The 21231-nt window shown below is 47.2% G+C and overlaps 2 protein-coding genes across 5 annotated transcripts; both read left to right on the top strand.

The window, feature by feature from the left end:
• Positions 1-1044: 1044 nt before the first annotated feature.
• Positions 1045-15133, top strand: LOC143000669 (oxysterol-binding protein-related protein 3-like). Of its 3 annotated transcripts, none has more exons than XM_076150066.1 (22): positions 1045-1147; positions 6463-6640; positions 6968-7084; positions 7792-7845; positions 7930-8043; positions 8206-8358; positions 8476-8566; positions 8821-8924; positions 9247-9324; positions 9457-9616; positions 9738-9862; positions 10023-10148; positions 10300-10393; positions 10483-10712; positions 11170-11307; positions 11578-11641; positions 12076-12154; positions 12581-12725; positions 13030-13174; positions 13264-13387; positions 13644-13766; positions 14316-15133. In XM_076150066.1, exons 2-22 carry the CDS (start codon positions 6578-6580, stop codon positions 14410-14412), a joined length of 2424 nt encoding a protein of 807 aa, XP_076006181.1. In that variant the 5' UTR covers positions 1045-1147; positions 6463-6577; the 3' UTR covers positions 14413-15133. The 3 variants fall into 3 exon arrangements, with proteins under 3 accessions (XP_076006181.1, XP_076006179.1, XP_076006182.1); XM_076150064.1 differs by having other exon boundaries at positions 8473-8566; XM_076150067.1 differs by lacking the exons at positions 1045-1147; positions 6463-6640 and having other exon boundaries at positions 6974-7084; positions 7772-7845; positions 8473-8566.
• Positions 15134-15529: 396 nt separating this feature from the next.
• LOC143000673 (gasdermin-E-like) lies at positions 15530-21231 on the top strand. 2 transcript variants are annotated; one of them, XM_076150078.1, is made up of 11 exons: positions 15530-16162; positions 16317-16378; positions 17539-17766; positions 17975-18167; positions 18329-18491; positions 18583-18712; positions 18800-18943; positions 19224-19351; positions 19805-19979; positions 20081-20151; positions 20262-21231. In XM_076150078.1, the coding sequence occupies exons 3-11, from the start codon at positions 17556-17558 to the stop codon at positions 20496-20498; spliced, it is 1452 nt and encodes a 483-aa protein (XP_076006193.1). In that variant the 5' UTR covers positions 15530-16162; positions 16317-16378; positions 17539-17555; the 3' UTR covers positions 20499-21231. The 2 variants fall into 2 exon arrangements, with proteins under 2 accessions (XP_076006193.1, XP_076006192.1); XM_076150077.1 differs by having other exon boundaries at positions 15530-16378.

The raw sequence follows: 21231 nt of genomic DNA, 5'->3' as shown, positions 1-21231 counted from the left end.
AGAACAAAGAAGTGGACAGAACACACACACACACACACACAAACACATGCTCGCTCGCTCGATCTCCCACTCGCTTACTCAGTGCAGTGATGCTAACTTTCCCGCTTCTGTCACTTACTCATCGTGACAACAAGCAACAGTTGTGGGTAAAGCCATCTTTCGCAGCCAGAATGTCTGAGGAGAATCATCAAACAATCTGTCACACCACAGTGTTTTGATGAAATGATTGCTGCCAGATTAGAACAAAAGACAAAAACTGGCTTTTATATAAGAAGAAACTGTTCCTGTCAGCTACACTAGGAGACAAAAATAAACGAATGGAACACATCTCCTGAGCTGGGTGCTTACCTGGTGGGTTATGGGGTTTAACCCTTGAAGCTGCACTCAAGAGCTTTCTGTGAATACATTTGTCCTTGTATTCTTCAACAAGATTTTGGTCAGAGATTATATCAATCCAGCCCTGTGTTGTTGTCGTAGGTATGCGCCAGGCATGTAATTGATATTTGAGGGTAATATTTTATTAAAACAAAAATAAGACATGATGTTAAAGAGAAACGTAGTCATGTAACCCTATTTAATAAATATTACAACTAATAAAATCAAATTAGAGGCGATACGAAGTGCTACACAAAAGGGCACACAAACGTCACACAAAGGTCACATCAAAGATTCATTGATGTTATTCGAAGTGCCACTGTGAATCCTCATTTACAACCGTCTTGAGTTACACATTATGAACTACTACTACAACTACTACCAATAAAGGTGCTACACAATAAATGTCACACAAATACTATTTTGTTTCATTTTATTTTATTTTGTGTGCCCCTTTTCTACAAACTCCTATGGTCTATGAAGATTTTTTTTTTTCTTTTAGACTGGCGTCGTCTTACTTAATTATGTGTTTATTTATTTACTTCAAGGGCTGACTTTGGTTACGTCACCACACGGTCAATTCAAAAACGTGTCGGCCCCGCCTTTTTTACCCGCCTTCCATACGTGATTGGTCGAGAGGAACGTTTGTCACGACAGGCCCCTCCCCCTCCACAACCTTGGGCATGACGCTCGCGCAGCTGCAGCCCGCAGCAGTCAGGTACGCCGAGGTTCCTTCTTCCACGAAAAGATGCTGTAGTTTCGACTCACAACCGTAAGAATCTCTTTATTTACCTTTTATCTGCGTTATGGTGTGAATGTATACGAGAGTGTGTGTGTGGTTCCTATGACTCCAGCTTCCGTTTGAATGAATCGACAGTCATAGCGCTCGAATCAGTGTGAAACCTCGCCGCTGTCGATAGAATTATTAATGGGACTTTCTGCTGACATTTGGTCTGAATATGTGTGTGTGTGCGGTGTGTGAGTGTGTGTACACGCTCAGGTTAACGTGTAGTTTCGGTGTGTGTATCGGTACTCTGTGTGCGCAGCTTTTTTGAACACATGGTATGTTTTTGTGCGTGTGTGTGGACATTTTGTCTATGTGGACAAGTTCGAGCTGCTGTGTTGGCAGCTGGCAGCAGTGAATGTAAGCGGGACACCTGAGGAGTGTGTCCCCGCTCACTTTGACTATTACACACACAAATTCAGTAGTATTACACAGTACTGATATTACAGTGACGACATTCTACCTAAAGCGTTTCAATTAGTCGGGAAATCCTGAGTTAAGATCACATTAAGATGGAACTTTGCATGTTAGGAGCTCACAGCACACTGGTTCTCAACCTGTGGTACAGTGTGTACCATCATGGTGCCTGGATCGCTCCCTCTTCAGTATTCAGTATTTCAGCAGAGAATAGAATAACATGAAAACTTCACTATGCCAAAGTTTACAACATTCTTTGCAGTTGATACATTTTTATTATTGTTGATTAAGATTTGAGCTCATAGTCCCAGTGCTTACACACACTTAACACTCTACTTGTGTCTGTAATATGTGTTTTTTATGACTGGATTCTATGGATTGGCAAAAATACATTATGTATTGCGCAATTGTAGTATGAGTGAACTCTGCCCATTGAGTGAATGCAGGTGGAGGTGGCCCACTCTTATTTTGAAGTTTACATGTTTGAATAAACTGATGTACAGTCACATAATGTAGGTCAGTAGTAAACACACACCAGCATGTAGTGATTTCAGCTTAAGTGTGGTGTGTCCATGACTTGTAGGTTGTGACATTACAGGAAATAATCTGTTTATAAATGGACGAAAAACACATAGAGTGTGATCCGGTTTTAGTGCTAGTCACCAAAAATATCTGCCTTGGATCAAATGGACAGTAGCTCTCCGTTTTAATGGCAGGCATACAGATTAACCTTTAACCTCCAACATCCTGGGCTGCATCTGCATTTCTATAGCGCCCTTGAGCCAGGCAGGAAACCCCTGGATTGCCAAAAGTGGATTCCCCCTTAGAAATCAATAAAGTGTCTCACCGTCAGCTGATCAGAGTTCAAGCAGCATATTAATCCCAACAGCAGCGTGTCTGGGCGTAACATCCAATGTGGCCATGAGTCATTGTTTTATCTGTGTGTCATTCACTCTTTTACACAACACCCACTGAAAAGATGGCAAACATGGCACGCTCCTGCCTTGACTAATACATCAAGTGACCAATCTGAGAACCCCCTCACGTGTGATCTTCACTTGTTTTTGAGGGTTACAGGATGTGGTGGCCATCTTCCAGTCGGTGCCAAGGAGACACTGAGAAATCATGGTTCAGCCGGTAGCGGCACCAGAACTATAAATAGCTCCATGTTTTATGCCCTCAGATTTTCCTTCATGCACAAACAAACTGAATATATTCTTGCACTTGCTTTGGTTTTTGTATCCATAGCAACTTCTGATTGAGCACTAACACAGCGTGTGCCTTGTTTCTGTAGGAATGACACACAAAGACATCATTTGTGATACAGCTTTTTAATTATGTCATCTTTAAGAATCTGCATGTTTGTCCCCATGCTTGTTCTCCCCCTGCAGCCGCCGTCTCCACACAGTCTTAAGAACACATCAGTCAACATCCTTTTATTGAAAATCATTAAATAATTTGACGGATGATGCAGCCAGATGATGAAGCCGGATGTTAGGCCGCCCTTCCTCGGCTCTCAGTATGATAATCAGTAGATTATGCACAGCTTTAATTTGATAATTCTGCGAAGAAGCTTTGCCAGAGGGTTCTGGCTCTTTATGGGAGGCAGAGCCACGCATAGACCATCTGCGAGGGCCCTTTCCTAGTCCCAGTCTGCTGGTAATGGGGGATATGCAGATATGTGGACTGCCGGGTTGATGGCAGTCCTGCTGTTTAAAGAATAAGTATAAGCTGAAAGCAGATGGGTCGGTAAATAAGTCAGCGTCTGTGTGTTTGTTGGGCCTGGACTGGAAACTCCAGCCTGACAATCCCTCAGGCTTCAGTCTTGTTTTCTTGGGATTCTGTCACGAAAACTGGGAGGGAGAACAGAGGCTTTGCTCCGGGGAAACAACAGGGGTTACTTTAGATACGATTATTGCTTAAAGCCGTTGTCGAGTCAAACCAGGCAATGTTAGATAAATTATCGTTTTTTAAGTGTTAGTTCAATTATGCACCGACAAGCAACATTCCAGAGCTATTCAGAGAGCTGCTGCTGTGTGTGTGTGCACAGAGAGTTTGACATGGGAGAGGTTTGGGAAACACAAACAGGCAAGTTTGTCTGTAGGTTGGTCAGGATTGAGCCTCCACCTAAGTTCAGTTAGATACAGAAAGTGCTCTTCAATGACATTGGACCCTTTTAAACCTGCATTTCTTCATGGATCAGTGTCCTATAGTAACTTTCCGTTGTCTTCTCACATCAGTTCCCAGCGTGCATAACACAGGTCTATAATTTGGGAACATGATGTTTTGTGAAATCACCAGGGTATTAATTTACAACGCATTGGATATTTGTAAGCCAGCAGGTTAACAAAGGCTATCACAGTTGGTTGATATCGGAGAGGGGCACAACATCGGAAAGAAGTAATACAATCATTGCAATGTGCACAAGAACGACAGTTGGGAAGACAGTGGCCTCCAACCTGTGAGGAGACAGAACCTGAACTGTATCACTAACATGCAGAAATGCCAGGAGAAACGCTCGTGTGGATTACCGGTGGCGTCTTTGCCACTCTGCTCCTTTGGGTGTATTGACAAAAGTTGTCCATGAAGACAAAATCAATTCTGTTTATCCTTCCGATCAGCTGATTTCATGGACTCTGACACTAAAAAGCACCAAGTCTTCACATTTCACCTCGTAAATTTGTCCGGTTTTCATCCCCTTTAAACCTTAGATTCCCTGGTTCGGGCCTTGTGACTCTGTGGCCTTCTGCTGCAACAATGACCCCTTTCCATCTTAACAGGTCATTAACAAGGTGTTGTGCCATTAATGATTGACTCCCGTTACGTAAGAGTGGTGGTAAAACACAGCCCGTCTAGTCTTACAGTGCCAGCGGTGTACAATACTACAGTAATCACTTAGCACAGGTACGTCAGGGTCTCGGCAGGGGGTTTGGGCTTTTTTTTATCAGACTGTTACTGTTCACGTGAGCTTCGAAGCCACTGAAGTGAGGAAGTGGTTTGTATTTTGTGTTTTGAAAAGTTTTGTCTGGAGGAAGTGCATTGCTGCAAATGCCGCTGCCAAGTAATGGAGTGAGTGGAGTGTTTGAGCTGCACATGCTGACTGTTTGTGTATGTAGGTGGCTCGCGGCACGGGGTCCAGTTCTTTGCTGTGCATCCGCGTTTCTCCCTCCAGTTCCGCACACCGGTCAGACGAGACGGCATTCCACCAGCAGATGACTAGTTTGAAGATGAGCAACACGGTTGTGTGGAAGTGGTGTGAAATGTCGACACTCAACAGGAGTGAATCTGGACCGGATCTGACCTGTGAAGTCTAGGTTTAGGTGGTAATTGTCTCAAATCCTGTCTGGAGATTCACCATCAGGGTCCTTAGATCCTACACCACATCTGGTGTGTGTTATGGTTGCATACAGCTTTTTTGTTTACAGTGTAACCATTCTATAATCACAGGGAGTTTTTCACACCCATGGTGGGCAGGCCGCAGCCTGAAAAGTGTGAACCTCACAGCCTGAGGAGCTAAATCAAACGCACCCAAAGTTTAATCTCTGAAACCTACTCAAACACGGCGTCTGTCCTTCCGCTGTGAAGCAAGTGGGCCGTCCATGTGCTTGGCTCTGTGTTTAGCCCAGTGTTGACTGTTGCTAACTGTGTGTGTTATGATGTGTCGAGGGTATCGGAGCACTGAGCACATTCTTTCCTGTTGTTGATGACTCATGTCCTGGGCATGGTACTGACTGTAACTGAGGCCCTGGGGAACTGCACCATACACACACACACTCATTCCACACTCAAACTTCCAATCCTGAAGTTTACACAAACTTTCATGCTTGTGTGCACTCAAAGCCCAGCGGCATTCCCTCAGGGTAGTTTTCCACCATGATGGCTGCCCTGTTCACAGTGTGAAGGGAGTGGCAGGGCCACGAACACATAACATACCCTCATGCACACAGTCAGGTTGTGACACGTCAGCAGTGGCACAAGGAGAGGAATGCACGTTACATCACAGTGACAATGTGGAGGTTTACTTTGTACTCCGATGTACACCTGGAGTGGAATTCATATCTCTGTCAAGGCCCAACAGTCTCACAATTATGGCATTGATCCCATTGATCAAATTTGACGGGCCAGACTGTGATCTTAGTGTCTGTTTGGTTCCATCATGGAAGTTAACTTAGATGAGAGTTGACAGGTGAAGTGACATGCTTGACCCCTGGACTGTGTGTATGTGAGAGGTCATGAGGCTCCGTATGAGACTGAACATGCACACAGTCGCTGAGGTCACATCTTCATTTAAGTGTATATTCAACAAGAAGTAATTGAATTTCAAAATGAAACGAAAAGGGAACTTTAGTTCGAAACAAAAACATCTAATGTCAAACAAACTTCATCGCGGTATGTTTGGCTTGTCTCACACACACCGGCGAACTCCCCCCCCCCCCCCCCCCCCCCACACACACACACACACACACACACACACACACACACACACACACACACACACACACTCACACACACACACACAGTAGACAGGCGGACTTCGCTTCACTTCACTCGGACTACACACGCACACACCGCGTTTCCTCTCCGTCTCGCCGCTGCTGCTGTTCTCTTTAAAAGATGGCGCTGTCTCTGCTATGGCGTCAGATGTGAGGCGCTAAACCAGCGCTCACACATGAATTGAGGCGTAACAGCGGGACAGGCGAGCTCCACACCGCCGCGTCCAGCGTCTACCGGGGGCGCAGACGCGGGGACGCGCTACGCATTTTTTCTTCTTCTTCACATCTGACGCCAGGCGCTCTTCACTCTCGTCTAATGAAATATTGATCTGACGCCATCTATTCCGCGCAGTAACCTTTGCTGTATGTGTGTGTGTGTTGTGGCCTTCAAAGGTCAGAGTGATGATGATCCCGGCGGCTCCGCTGTGATCTCTGCTGCTACGGCGGCGGCGGTTTCCACAGAAACCAGAGGACGGCGGCGGGAAGCACGCGCACCGGTCGCGCAACGATGACATCGCCATCACCCACACACAGTGACAGCAGCTCCTCCTCCAGGCATGACAGCAACCAGGTGTGTGTGTGTGTAAAGTTGCTTTTCAGTGTATCTTTGCTTTGAATCAGATTATTAATTAATTAATGAATGTGTTTTTTATTTAACTGCTGGATGAAATGCTGGTCTGGCATTATTTTATTTGCAATAACGACTGTAATTACAACATCCAGCCTTTCAGTAACAATAACAATCTGTTGGTATTTATTTTCTTAGCCCTTTAACACCCCAAAAACATGTTTAGATTGTCTCACTCCCCTTCATGGCAGCGGAAAGCAACAGACTTTTGAGAGCGAAACCCATTCTCCTATGTGACTCATCCCCTCCTCCTCCTCTTCCTCTCCCCAGGACAGCTGGGAGATCGTGGAGGGGCTCAGGGGGGTTCCTGCCATCATGCAGGAGCCTGACAAACAGGAGGGCTTCTTACTCAAGAGGAGGAAGTGGCCCATGAAGGGATGGCACAAGGTGAGCACCTCCCAAAGGCCTGAAAGCTGGCGGATACAGGTCTCAGCTGGGGACGCAGGTTCTCTCCCAACTCACTGCTGGTTTGCATTTATCGGGAGATTTGCGCGGCTCAATTTGCATTTCGGGTGTTTCCCACCCCTCCTGAGGGAAACACGCCACGTCAAAAATGTCAATCTGAGTTGTGCTGACTCAGTTCAGTTACAGGAAAATGTGTAAAGCAGCAATAATGGACTTGCGGTGATTCTTAATCTCTTTCTGTCTGTTGTTTTCATTCTCAGCTAATTATACTGTAACCTCAACACCTCCTCCTTCTCCTCCTCCTCGTTTTCTTCTGTGTGTGTTTTGTTCTCATGCAGACACGGAACCAGCGGCCTTGTGACAGGAATTGACATGTCAATATGCCGTGTTTAACATTTTTATGGAGGTTTCCTGTTCTGTCGCGACGCTGCGTCAGTGTAATTCTTTCATATTGTAAAACTGGAGCGATGTCATGGTGGTTAGTGCTGCTGCCATGACATTTATTGGCAAGGTCATGGACAAGTGGCGTTATCAGTACAAAACATACTTTTAGTGCTGGCAACTGTATTTGTATAAGCAAAGAGTGTGATAACCCAAGTCAGGAGAGTGATTTGTGTGTGTATGAATGTGTGTGTGTGTGTGTGTGTGTGTGTGTGTGTGTTGATCCAGTTTGTTCTCTGCCCACTTAGAGATACTTTGTTTTGGAGAGAGGCATCCTGAAGTATGCAAAACGTGGAACAGATGTAAGTGTCCCCTCCAGAGAGTCATCCCTCTGTTATTCTTATATACACACACACACAGAAACACTCATGTGTTGTTTCCTTTAGCTGAAGAAGGGGAAGCTTCACGGCTGCATTGACGTCGGCCTATCCGTCATGTCCATCAAGAAGAAGGCCATGTGCATCGACCTGGACACGGAGGACAACATCTATCACCTCAAGGTAGCTTGCCACTCACCGCAGACACAGAGCTAACAGAATTTGGAGCATTTCAACCCAAAATAACTTGGTTAAGAGCCCGAAAAGTTTGTAACCAGCCAGATCCAGAACATAACACCTGAGGTGACGAGGCTCGGACTGATTTCGCTTCTCCCGGCCTCTCAGGTGAAGTCTCCAGAGCTGTTTGAGGAATGGGTGTCTAAGCTGCGCCACCACCGCGTGTTCCGCCAGAACGAGATCGCCACTTACCCCCACGAGAGGCACCTCTTCCACCCCCACGCCTCCTCCTCCCCCACCGTCAATGACTCCATGAGGAAAGTAAGGCGTCCCTGTCACTTGCTTTTTTTTTTAGAAAACAGATCCGCCGTCTTCTCTGCTTCCTGACGCCGTTGTAACGCCGTTGTTTGTTTGTTTGTTGTCTCCGTCTGAAAGCAGAGGGCGACTCTGACCAAGCAGGCCTCGGTCCACCAGGCAAAGGTCAGCTCCTGGCTCCACTCCTCTGAGGACATGCAGAAGTGCTGCAAAGGTCAGTGCCTGTGTATCTGTCGCCTCTTCTCCGTGTTCCTGCTTTACCCGCTTCAGCATTTTAACGGCCTCCTCGCCCGTCGGGAGTTGTTTGTCTTGGCACCGCGTTGCGTTCTCTGTGTTCTGGCTCGTCTCCCGCTTGTAGTCTGTACACTGCCAAAACTTTGATCTGGTATGTTGTCTGTGTATGTGTCTGTGTATGTGTCTGTGTATGTGTCTGTGTATGTGTTTGTGTGTGTGTGTGTTTATCCTCAGACTTGGAGGAGTGCGGGTCTTACCTGCTGGAGCTCAACCTGTTGCTGAAGAGCATGGAGGTCATCCACCGAACGTACTCGGCCCCGGCCATCAGTGCACTACAAGTAAACACACACACACACACACACTCACACGCACACAGGCAGTGTTTACTCACTGGGATGTTTGCTCAGCATGTAATCACCTCATTTGTGGTAACAGAAAAGCAGTCTGCAGTCACACTCCAGCTATTGCACAAACTCCATTTTCATGATAATTACGCCCCAAACTAGGTCACTGATATTCACTGTGTTATTTTTGGAAGTTGAAGCATTTTGGAGATATCTGACATTCACTCACCAGCTCCACAGGCCTTTTGAATATCACCGGAATAATGTTCCTGCTGTGGTTGGTCACTTTGGTCTCTTCTCCCTCGTTACGCCACAGGACATTCCCAAGAAGGAGAAGAGGCCGAGGAGATGGAGGTCCAAGAACAACGGCAAAGAAGGCAAAGCCACACTACAGGTGCGCACGCGGTTTCTCACCCATCTGCTGTGTTTGAAGAAGAAGAAACGACAGCGTGTCCCTCTGTGTGACACGCGGCGACCCTGTTACATCACCGCCGTGGCCTCACTCACTCTTTCTTTTGTCCTGCAGGTCCCGAGCTGCATCTCGTCTCAGAGCCCTCGCCTCCACGCCTCTAACCCAAATCTCTCCACCACCGAGTCCAACACCCCGGAGGCTTGTCCCGAATCTCCAGATTCACCTACGGAGGTGTCCCGCCTGCAGGAGGACTTCTGCAGGCTGGCCAACAACAGTGAGTCACTATCTGGGTCTGGGCCACTTTGGGGGACCTTGTGAGGCTTGTGACGCGTTTCTGCGAAGAGTTTGTCTTTCATTTCCTGTCTCTGTTTGGCGTTTGTTTGTCTCGTGTCCAGTCCACGTCACGCTGAAGTCGGCCTACAGCTCCCTGTCCGCAGAGAGAGACCGGGTCAAGCACACCATCGACCTCCAGGCCCCACAGCCAACGCAGGTTGTTGTTTTGAAGACCGCTTATGCCTCAGTGAGTGACTCAGCTCATTTTGCATACCGTTGCTTTTAGACAATGTAATGATTTTGTTTTGTGAAATTAAGTCATCTATAGATCAAAACGGCCTAAATTAGTTGTGAAATGTTCTCAAACCGCCATTGTATGGTTGTAACAGTGGTGTTTCTCTCATCAGGAGGATCCAGGCGGCTCCCACTCTTTGGTCCACCAGGTGTCCAACGAGAGCAAAGCGTCCATCCCAGAGTCCATATCGGAGTTCTTTGATGCTCAAGAGTACCTGCTCTCCTCTTCATCCTCTGAGGTCAGACGCCGTCCATCACTTCCTCTTCTTAGAACAAATGCAGCAGTGCTGGCAGATGTGTTTCCTGAGCACACTGTAGTGTGTGTGTGTCCTTTTGATGCTGTGTATCTCTTACTCTCTGACCTTTTCTCATGGAAATTTCTGTCTCCAGGTGTCTGATGACGACTCCTACATCAGTGACGTCAGTGACAGCGTCTCCATGGATACCTACAGCAATGAGGGAGCTAGGGACAGACACAACTCAGGTACTTGATGTGATGAGTTTGTTCTACAGTGGCCGGCGTGAGTTAAAAGAGATTAAGGCTGAAAAGGAATCCTCCTCCTTCCCCACTAGTTGGCGCCATGGTGCCCCGCCGCCGCACCACGCTGCCGTCCCCCTGTCCGGAAAGCAGTGTGAGCCTGTGGCACATCCTGAGAAACAACATCGGCAAGGACCTGTCCAAGGTGGCCATGCCGGTGCAGCTGAACGAGCCGCTCAACACCCTGCAGAGGCTGTGTGAGGAGCTGGAGTACAGCGAGCTGCTGGACACCGCCAACCAGACACACGACCCCTACCAGCGCATGGTGAGGACACGGAGACGGAGACAAGCACGTCCTCTCTGTCTTACGTCCTTATGGAGAGCAGATAGGGAAGCTGCATGACACCTAAATTAGCTTTTCATTGGCTATAACAATTAGGGGTTGAAATTTAGGGTGAAAAATATAGAGAATCCTGACTTTCTTGTCGTAAAATGTAATTTGCAGCACAAATGCTGTATTCCTTCCTTTTTGTTTTTTTAACACTCAATCACACAAAAAGACACACTGGATCCTGCCCGTTCACAGTCGAGTCTTGTACAGACACGCTTACACTCCCACATGAACACTCGCAGTGCCACATATACACACACACACGCTCAGCAGTTTCTCAGACGGTGCCCGTGTTGTGTTATGAAAACACGCACTCATGCCTGTCTGGAACATACCGTACACACACATGCGCAGGGCAGATGTAACCCACCACCCTCTGATTTCTCTGCAGGTGTATGTCGCTACGTTTGCCATATCTGCGTATGCGTCCTCCTACTTTCGAGCAGGAAGTAAACCCTTCAACCCCGTCCTGGGAGAGACGTACGAGTGTGACAGACCCGACAAGGGATTCAGGTTCATCGCTGAACAGGTAGAGAACATGGCGGAACGTGACACAGATCTGATTGAATGACACGTGACTCCCCTTTACTACAAAGGAGCTCTGACTCAAACACATCAAAACAGTAACAATCAACAATCTGCATCATATAGTTTGTAGTCGGCCATCCATACTGGGAGAACAGCGCCCTCTGCCTGTTTTTTGCTCTAGGTGAATAAGCGCCACGTAGTAGATGTACAGATGTGTGTTCTGTGTGATGACTTTCACCTCATCTGCCCTCTTCCTCTGTGTGTTTCCCAGGTGAGTCATCATCCGCCAGTGTCGGTGTGTCACTGCGATTCAAAGAACTTCACCTTTTGGCAAGGTGAGCGGGAGAGAGAGAGAGTGTGTGTGTGTGTGTGTTTGTGTGTGCGAGCTGCTAGAGGCAGTTTTCTCTGCCTGCACACATAGAGAGTGATTGTTATTAGGCACATGCTGTAGGTTATATTTAAGTTTAAGTTGTTGTTGTGGTACATGTATAATAATCTTATGCAACGTTCTGTGGCCTTGATGTTCCTCTCTCCACACTTCTTCCTCTCTCTCTTCCCTCATTCTGCCCTTCCTAAATCTGTAAACATGCAAAATACAAAAGCTGTCAGACTTTTATATTACATAACAGCCAGTTATTGTGCAGATTATTCAACTTTAGATTAACCACATGTATGTACCCATTGATGTAAGTACACACTGATGTACATAGACTCCAGTGTTTGGCGCTTTCACCCTCTCACCTGCTCATTTCTTCTTCATTTGTTTCAGATGTGCGGTGGAAGAACAAATTCTGGGGCAAAACCATGGAGATCGTTCCTGTGGGAAGCACACATGTCACACTATCTGAGTAAGCCCCGTGTGTGTGTGTGTGTGTGTGTGTGTGTGTGTGTGTGTGTGTGTGTGTGTGTGTGTGTGTGTGTGTGTGTGTGTGTGTGTGTGTGTGCGTGCGTGCGTGCGTGCGTGCGTGCGTGCGTGCGTGCGTGCGTGCGTGCGTGCGTGCGTGCGTGCGTGCGTGCGTGCGTGCGTGCGTGCGTGCGTGCGTGCGTGCGTGCGTGCGTGCGTGCGTGCGTGCGTGCGTGCGTGCGTGCGTGCGTGCGTGCGTGCGTGCGTGCGTGCGTGTGTGGTGCTTGTAGTGTGTGTAGTGTGCGTGTGTGTGTGGTCAAGACTATAATTGCCAACACACACACTTAGAGCTTTGTAGTGATCAGAATTAATTTTTGTAATACTGTAGGAATTGTAGCAGAATTGATGTTCCTGTTGTGATTCTCTCCAGGTTCGGGGATCATTACGAGTGGAACAAAGTGACGTCGTGCATCCACAACATCCTGAGTGGCCAGCGCTGGATCGAGCACTACGGGGAGATGGCCATCAAGAACCTCAACAGCGACGCCTGCCAGTGCAAAGTCACGTTTATCAAGGTGGGGACATGCACATGTTCCGTTCTGCCCGTTTAATGTCCCTCCTCCAAGAGTGGAACATTATTTTATTTTCTATGTTGGGTCTCTTAATAGTTCTATTGTTAAGACAAGGTGTTTCTACTTATACACAACTCTCTTAAGTTTAAAAAATGGTTTTACAATGGATACAAGCTGCACCAGGGAGAGAATCTGTTTGTTTTCAGCACTATTAAGGGAAACGGCCCCAGAAGAGGGGGAATTACAGAAGAGGAATTACATTTAAATGAAGAAATGACTTGCATTTATTGTTCTTTTTATTTTTCAGGCGAGATCGTGGAGCTCAACGGTGAACGAGATCGAGGCGGTGATTACCGACTCGGACGGAAGAGTCGTGCACTCCTTATTTGGGAAGTGGCACGAGGGGGTGTATCAGGGCGACCCCCCCTCTGCCACATGCATATGGAGAGCAAGTGAGTGATTGCTTCACCAAACGCGTCCATCAAACAACACTGACCTTCACATGACACATCTGCTAATGTGTGTGTGTATGTGTGTGTAGATCCTATGCCTGAGAACCAGGAACAGTACTACGGCTTTACCCAGTTTGCGGTGGAGTTGAATGAACTGGATTCCACGCGAACCCTGCTGCCCCCCACAGACTCACGCTTCAGGCCGGACCAGAGGTCAGTGCTCCGCTCGTCTGTCTCGTCTTCAATTTTTCATCATCACCGTTGCCATTTTGTCCTATAGAAATGTTTCCAACTGTCATCTGATTGGCCAGCGAGCGTAGTTAATGGTTTAAAATAAAACAGAGGGGACAGCCAGAACTTTAATGGTTGTGTAGGTGAATAAGCAGAGAACACGGCCGTCTGGGGGGAGGAGGAGGAGGTGGAATAATCCTTCTTCTCCTGTTTGACTCCTTGGCTCTGTCTGTTTCAGGCTACTGGAGGAGGGGAACACAGATGGAGCGGAGGAGCAGAAGCAGAGGATAGAGCAGCTGCAACGGGAGAGGAGGAAAGTGCTGCAGGACAACAACATGACACACCAGCCGCGCTTTTTCAAGTAGGTCCATGTTTACTCACATACTGTATGCGTGAGTGCTTGTGATCACAGTGGTATACTGTGTTTTTCCACCTTACGTGTCTCTTATCACAAAGAGTCACTGTCTCACGCCGTAAAAATAGCTGTGACTGCAGCCTTGTGACCATCGACCTGAGTTGTTATGTGTAAATCAGTCAGAAATAGAAAATTCACAATTTGACCGCCTAAACCTGGAACCGTCTCCTTCCTGTTGTGCGCGTGAGATAACGGAGGTGACTAACGTGAGGGAAAAATGTAATACATGGACTCAAAAGCAAAAATAGACGTGTGGAAGTGACGTCGTTTTAAGAAACGGTGGGTTTGGGGTTCAGTGCTCTGCTTCGGGGCGCGGTCAGACTCGGGACGCGACGATCTACTATCAGGTTCCGATTCAAAACACTGCGGCGTGAGTTCAGGTTGGGTTGGACTCTCTCGGGTTACAGGTACAATGCTCTAAGTTACACTCAGTTACCTTCATGTAACGTAAAGAGTCTTTTCTGTTGTTTCTGAATGTGTTTCTTCTCTCGACAGGAGGTCTGAGGACGACACTTGGGTGAGCACCAACGCGTACTGGGAGCAGCGGCGAGAACCCGGCTTCACTAAAGTGGACTTTCCTGTGCTGTGGTGACCTCTGGCTTAAATGGAAGGGCCGGACGTCACCTCTGTGTCAGACTCATCACACACGCACACACAGGGAGAAATGCGACAGTAAAGATTGAAGTGATACCAGCCTACAGTTGTTCCAACCTGCGGCTCATTTCATGTCACGGTCACCCAGACGTTTATGGAATATTTCTGCTTCCTCTTTTAGCCAGAAGAGGCCGAAGAGAATCACTTTCTTCTTCTTCTTCTTCTTCTTCTTCTTCTTAAATCTCCTTTCAGCTTTTATGATTATGTTCCTCTCAGTTTGATTGAATACACGACGTCGGTGTCGACTTAACGCTCAAATCACAGACTTCTGTTCCGTCTGAGCATTTTTACCCAAGTGCCTCTTTTACTGCAGTGCTGCACTCATACAACTGCTGTAGCAGTCATGCAAAAAAAACACAAAAACAACAAAAACATGTATACAAAGACTTTATTTAAGATGATGTCATTATGATGTTTGACTCACGTGGACTTTGCAGGCGTGAAAAGTGAACTTGTTGTCAAAGTTCAAAGTGTCTCTCATGTGTTCATCCATCCTGTCTGCTGGGTGACTCAGTGATTGTGTGAGCGGTTCATTAAAACACTCTGACTCTAGCCTGAACGCTGCCTCGTCTTAACACAGACGCTACTGTCGCAGGACTGTAAAACAGCAATAATACTTCATGACAAAATGAGTAAATAAACTATATGATGGAGGGGGACTTGTCTCGTTGTGTGTCCGAAAGGTTTCAGGGAGGGAACGGGAACGGGAACGTCACGGACAACATGTTTTTGCTTTTGGATCATTTCCGGCCACCGGGACCACCGTCTGAAACAACCAGTGTCCGAAATTGCCCCCTGTAACCCCCCTGAAACCTCTGGTCCGAAACAGAGGTTTCAGGGGGGTTACAGGGGGCGGACCGGTTTTGCGCGCGCACCGGTTTTGCGCGTGCGGGCGCTGGGAACGGTAACGTCACGGACAACACGTTTTTGCTTTTAGATCATTTCCGGCCACCGGGACCACCGTCTGAAACAACCAGTGTCCAAACCGCCCCCCTGTAACCTCCCTGAAACCTTACAGGGTAGTGGTGAGAACAGAGTGGTTCGCTGTGGCTCAGCAGGGCCTCTCCCTCACAGGCCTCAAAGGGTTTATCTCTTGTAGCAAGTGTACCGCAACGCCACATGCACCCTCCTGATCACACATATACACACACATATGTACTTCCCCTTTACTGCATTAGTGTCCATTCAGCTTTAACATGAATGGCTCACAGTGTTGTTTGAGAGAACATGTTGACCTGGTTTCGTTCGTGGGCTGACTCTGGGCTCACTTGGATGGAGGTATTACTGCTGTTTATCTCTGGAACAGGGACATGGAGATGGACTGTGAGGATGTCAACCCAAGGCCACAACTTAAGTCACACATACGAAACTGACTAACATGTTCTGAATGAATGAAAATCTTCGATCATTAGTCAATCATCAATCATATCAATCATTCTAACTGAATCAGAGAAACGAAGAAAATCAATACAGGCAAGTCTGATCATGTCTCAAAACTCATCTCTCCCTTTTTCGGTCCCCCCACACACAGACACAGGCACGCACGCACGCACGCACGCACACATTCAAATGACCATAATTGCCTCTGCAGTCCGTCGGAGGGGGCGTGTCAGAGCCCTAATGTGCCGCGCTGAGAGCATAACGGTGCCACTCTTCATCCTCAGAGTTCTGAGCTCAGCGCACAGAGGGTTGGTTTGTTTCACTCTTTTTCTCCACCTGCCTACTTTCTGCTCTTATATATCCTTATATACCCGTCAAACCGTTATTTAATACCCGGAGGACTTCTAATTTATTCCTCTCCTCTGGCGACTTTTACGCATGGGAACCTCGCCAACTATCCAGGAGCCGTGAACGCGCCACGCACAGAATCCAGCATACAGGACTCGATCAGAAGTTTATTCGAGGTAAGAAGCAACTTCATTCATGTTTACGTCACTTGGCATCGCTTTAGAAGACAGAAAAGGGTTAAATGAGTCACGATGCGCTGCGTAAACGCCTCCAGGCCTCAAATACGCACAAACACTATGTTTTCGCTTGTTAATTTTCATTTAGTCACTTTTTCTAAGAGTTAATAACCTTTATCCGTGTCATGCTGCCGGCTGATGTCACTGCGTCAGCGCGCGCACACAGGCAGCCTGGATACATTAGAGACGGGATGCCGGGAAATGATCACATGTGTGCCAGCGTGCGTGCCTGGTTTTGTGTGCGTGTGAGAGAGAATAGAAATAGAGAGAGAGAGAGAGAGAGAGATCTGTTTGTGATATGTTCATTGAAGGGGCTGAATTGTTTCAAATATTCCTTTTAATCTGTCAATAAATTATTATAATCTTGTTAAACCTGATTCCTGAACCTTGAATGTGTTCAAGTATGGTGCTGCAATTTAACCAGGCAGAAGAAATGTCACTTGTAAATGCTTGTTTTGAGCATAAATTGTGGTAAACTGCGGTTACATGTTCGTGTTGAAAAGCTCTTGCAATCAGAGTTTGAGGTGAGAACCAGTTCCTCCTCAACAACTCCTGAATAATTCAGCAAGTGACGCAACACCCTGAAAGCATGTGAGCTCCAGGGATGGCAGAAGTTTGTATTTTGGCTGGGGTGATACGGAGGAGAGAGAGACTGAACTCTCTCCTGTTCTCTCTCATTCTTCCCTCCGGCCAAAGTCATGATTAAACTCCTGCTCTTGTTTACTTCAAACATTCCTGCAGCTCAGACTCGCTCCTGTTGTTTCACTGTGTTGTCCCTCACAGGACAATTCCCTCTCCACTTCTGCCCGATTACTTTAAATATTTAAGCTATGAAAACTGACCCGTGGCGGGGAGAGTGAGTGTGTGTATGTGTGTGTTTCACAGGTTTCGTAAACAACAAGCATGGGAATTCTGTGATCCCCTAAACGTCACCAAAGAGAATCTGGGGCATGGGGTTACAGATACTTACCAGCTCACTTTGTGGCTTTCCGGGACTTTACACACTCACTCCCCCTTACAACAGGTGGTAAATGTTAATCATAAAACCAAATCTGGGTTCTTGGTTTGAGTCTCTTCCTCCTCCTCTCTCTTCCCCACAGCCTCCGTCAGCTAAAGAATGTTTTCCAAAGCAACGGCCAAATTCGTCCGTCAAGTCGACCCGGAGGGATGCCTGATCCACGTGTCCCGTCTCAATAACTCACACAAGCTGGTTCCTATGGCAGTGGTCGCTAAGCGCAACCGCTTCTGGTTCTGGCAGAGGCCCAAGTACCAACCCACACACTTCACCCTCAGCGACTTGTTGCTGGGTGACAAGCAGCTGATCCCTGGTAAGTGTAGACAAGCATGTGGCTGTGTGTCCTGTTATACAATTATAGCCAGCTTGACTCCACTTGGTACTAGCTTGTATCTTTTTCCAAGCTACACAGCAAATGTAAATAAAGTTATGGAAAAAGCTAGTGTTTTACAATAGCTTAGTTTATGGTCAAACTACAGAAAAAGGTAGCTGAATCGGCTAACACCTGGTCTCTTGTCAAGACGTGTCTGAGTCCGAGTTCCTGAGCTTCGAGGGCAAGTTTTGGGACACGCGGAGTGGAAAGCTGAACGCGACGGCGGGCTCTGTGGAGGTCAACGTGGAGGGCAAAGGCTCCTCCAAGCTCCAGTCGTCGTTTGGCAAGCTGAAGAAAGAGGGGCTGAACGTGAATAAGCTGCTTCACGACTCGAGCAACAGGTGAGATCTGACTGCTTTTTCACATCCGAAGGAGCAAAGGAGATTGTAGGTCAGAGGTCATGTGATCCATATCAAACCCTTTCAAACGCATTTATCGCCACTGTTAATGTCTCATGCCGACACCCGGGACCTTCTCAGACCTTCTCTTTCTCTCTGTCCAGGCTGGTGGACTTGCAGCACGCTCAGGTGCAGCAGTTGCAGAAGCGGGCTGAGGTTCTGGCGGTCCTCAAGGAGCGGATAGTCACCACCAGCACCTGCTCCATCACGGAGACCCGGCACAAGAACCTGGGCTGCCTGGGGACCATGGCGCTCACCAGCGTCCAGGTGGGAGCTTGATGGAGCGTATTCCAGAGAGCAATGATTGTGATTGTCTTTCTTTATTGTGATTGTGTGTGTGTGTGTGTGTGTGTCTCAGGTGTCTCAGGTCTCGGTGACAGACAGGAATAACATCGACATTGACAGTGACATCGCCATGGAGATCCCTCCCGGTACCGTCATCGCTTACAGCATCCTTGAACTGGAGATTAAGAAAGATGGACAGTATGGTAAGTGTGTGTGTGTGTGTGTGTGGGTGCGTGTGTGTGTGTTCCACATCAGATGGACCCGTGCTGACGTGTGTGTTTGTTCGGCAGAGCTCTGCCTGCATCCCGGCACTCTCGGCGGCTTCGAGACCGACTCTGGAACGTCGTCCCCATCTCATGACTCCTTCGACGGGATGGATTGGAGCGCAGAGCGGGTGGGGGGAAAGGCCCCCTTGCAGAGCGCCCTGCAGAACGGTTGGTGCTCATTCATACACACACTTGACCTCAAGAAAAGAAGAGGCTGCAAACTTCCCCTTTAGAGTAAATCCTCCTAGTCAAAAGCAGTAGTGAAACGCTGATTGAATAATAACATGGAAGGACGCTGGTTCCTTTATTTCTACCCCTGACTTTGAATTCATAACAATGTTAGAACGAGAAGTGTGCCAGGGCGAGATTTGATGATTAGATTTCATTGGGGATGGGATATCAGTGACCCGGGCCTCTGCTCATGTGTTTGGTTCTCTGTGTGTTTCAGAGTGGCGGGAGCTAGAGGTGTATTTGTCCCCGCTGGCCGAGCTGCCCGACTCGGACCGACGCACACTCTTCCAGAAGCTGCTGGAGATCCTGAGGGACAGAGCGGCCCTGGGGTGTCTGGAGGATGCGGTGAGAGAGACAAACATGCAGATGGGGATGTTGTTTTGTTTTGAGCTCACTGTCACAGGTCGACTTTGCCACTTCTCCACCGTCATCAGTGTGTGAGTTCCTCTTCTCGGAGCAGCCCACTATGACGGAAGCGATTCCTCTAGTCGTGTAATCATAGTGTATTTATACTGAGGGGAACTTCTCAGACGGGAGTTCTCAGTTTTTAAACCACTTCCTGAGCCTTATGCACCGCACAACCTCAGAGCAGCTAGCTTTACTCTAACATCGGCACACACCGACAGTCTGGCCGGTTACATTAAAATCAATCAACTCAATCTCCCTACCCTATTGACTACTGATCTACTGTGCATGCACATATTAAGGGACTCTGTGGTTGTGTGTGTATCATCAGACACGCACGCACACAGACACACGTACTTTTATTTATGTCTGTTCCTTTATCCCATCCCTCAGCTGGAGGATTGGTGTAGAGGTGAAGCGGCAGAGGCAGAGGAGCTGCCGTTAGTTCAGGGGAACTCTGTGTTGGCCGTGCTGGAGCTGCTGCGGTCCGGTCCAGGTGAGGGGGACGGGTTTGCGACGCCGCCTGCTCGCCTAACCTCAGCTCACCTATTGGTCAGCTCCATGGAAGGTAGGAGGAGACACAGCGCCCGGATCGTTTTTTGGTCTCAAAATAACAAGACAAAAAAACGCCTTTTAAGTACTCACATTCTGCATTTTGTGTTTTCACAGTGTTGTTGGATGAAACTCTGATCCTTCTGAGCGACTGCAGTCCTGAGTTCCTGGAGGCCTTTGACACACTAGTGAGTTTAACTCTCTATATCTACTATAGTTGCCACTTTTGTCTGAAATGACTACATTCACTCTAGAAACTCATTAAATGACTTGAGCGTGTGTGTGTGTGTGTCTGCAGTTGTTCCGGTTCAGGGAGAGCGAGCAGCCTCTCCCCCTCGACTCTCTTCCCAGCATCCTGCAGGGCAACAAAGCCTTTGAATTGGCTGAACAGCTGCTCAGCTCCACCAACGTGATGCTGACCAGAGACGGTGACGCGCTGCGGGCGGTGACGGGAGATAAGCCGGGCGTATTCCCTTTGGTGCTCTGCGTCGCCGTACGTGGAATGTCTCTGCTGTGCAATGAGCAAAACAAGTAGTGAGGGTGTGTGTGTAATTTGAGACACTACTCTGTCCGTTCCTTTCTTTATTGTAAAGGATATGTGGCCCCAAGTTTATCGCTTTAGTATGTAATCATATTACTGTGCTGAACATCCTGTTGAATAGATATTTCTTTATGTATTTTTATATGAATTAAAGTTCGATATTCAACATATTTTTTATAAAGAAAGTTATACTTGATTGTTTGAGAGACAATGGTGCAGCTATTGTTATTCATATAGTATGTATTGATTTATTGTTTTATTTTAAACGTACTTTAAAGTAATATGTCAAGAATGGTTAAGCTTACAGTGTTAACTCAAGTTATTTATTAGTCCAGTTATTATGATGACGATTGTATACATTATAATTTCTATTTTTGATGCATGCCAACGGTACACAAACTTAACTAAATTATATGGAAACGACGCAAAGATTTATCCCTTGTAATCTTTATTGCTCAATGCAATTTTGAATTTTAAACTGTATTTGCACTGTTTGTATTCCAACAATTTAACACTTCAGCTACAAGTCACTAACGCTACTACTTATACAATTTCCCTCATGGGATCAATGAAGTCTATCTAACTATATTGTAACTGTTTGTTGCATTTAAAGACAAGTTTTGTTCAGTCTTATACCAATAAATTTTTTGTATACTCTCTTTTCCTCCTTTCTTCTCCTTTCTCGTCAATAAATCATGACCAGTAAAGAGGCTTGTTATTTATGCAA

The sequence above is a fragment of the Genypterus blacodes genome, unplaced genomic scaffold (assembly GCF_046128005.1).
Source record: "Genypterus blacodes isolate CSIRO-AG114 ecotype Tasmania unplaced genomic scaffold, CSIRO-AGI_Gbla_v1 ptg000048l_1, whole genome shotgun sequence".
NCBI lineage: Eukaryota > Metazoa > Chordata > Actinopteri > Ophidiiformes > Ophidiidae > Genypterus > Genypterus blacodes.
The sequence above is the reverse complement of the archived record's forward strand: the minus strand, read 5'-3'. Positions and strand labels throughout refer to the sequence as shown.

Excerpts from the sequence above, each read along its gene's own strand:
- LOC143000669 (XM_076150064.1), top strand. The coding sequence starts at position 6,578 with ATGACATCGCCATCACCCACACACAGTGACAGCAGCTCCTCCTCCAGG. Across the intron at positions 7,846-7,929 it reads ATGCAAAACGTGGAACAGAT|CTGAAGAAGGGGAAGCTTCA; the intron begins GTAAGTGTCCCC and ends TGTTTCCTTTAG. Across the intron at positions 10,713-11,169 it reads ACGACCCCTACCAGCGCATG|GTGTATGTCGCTACGTTTGC; the intron begins GTGAGGACACGG and ends ATTTCTCTGCAG.
- LOC143000673 (XM_076150078.1), top strand. The coding sequence starts at position 17,556 with ATGTTTTCCAAAGCAACGGCCAAATTCGTCCGTCAAGTCGACCCGGAG. Across the intron at positions 19,980-20,080 it reads ATTGGTCAGCTCCATGGAAG|TGTTGTTGGATGAAACTCTG; the intron begins GTAGGAGGAGAC and ends GTGTTTTCACAG. Across the intron at positions 20,152-20,261 it reads TGGAGGCCTTTGACACACTA|TTGTTCCGGTTCAGGGAGAG; the intron begins GTGAGTTTAACT and ends GTGTGTCTGCAG.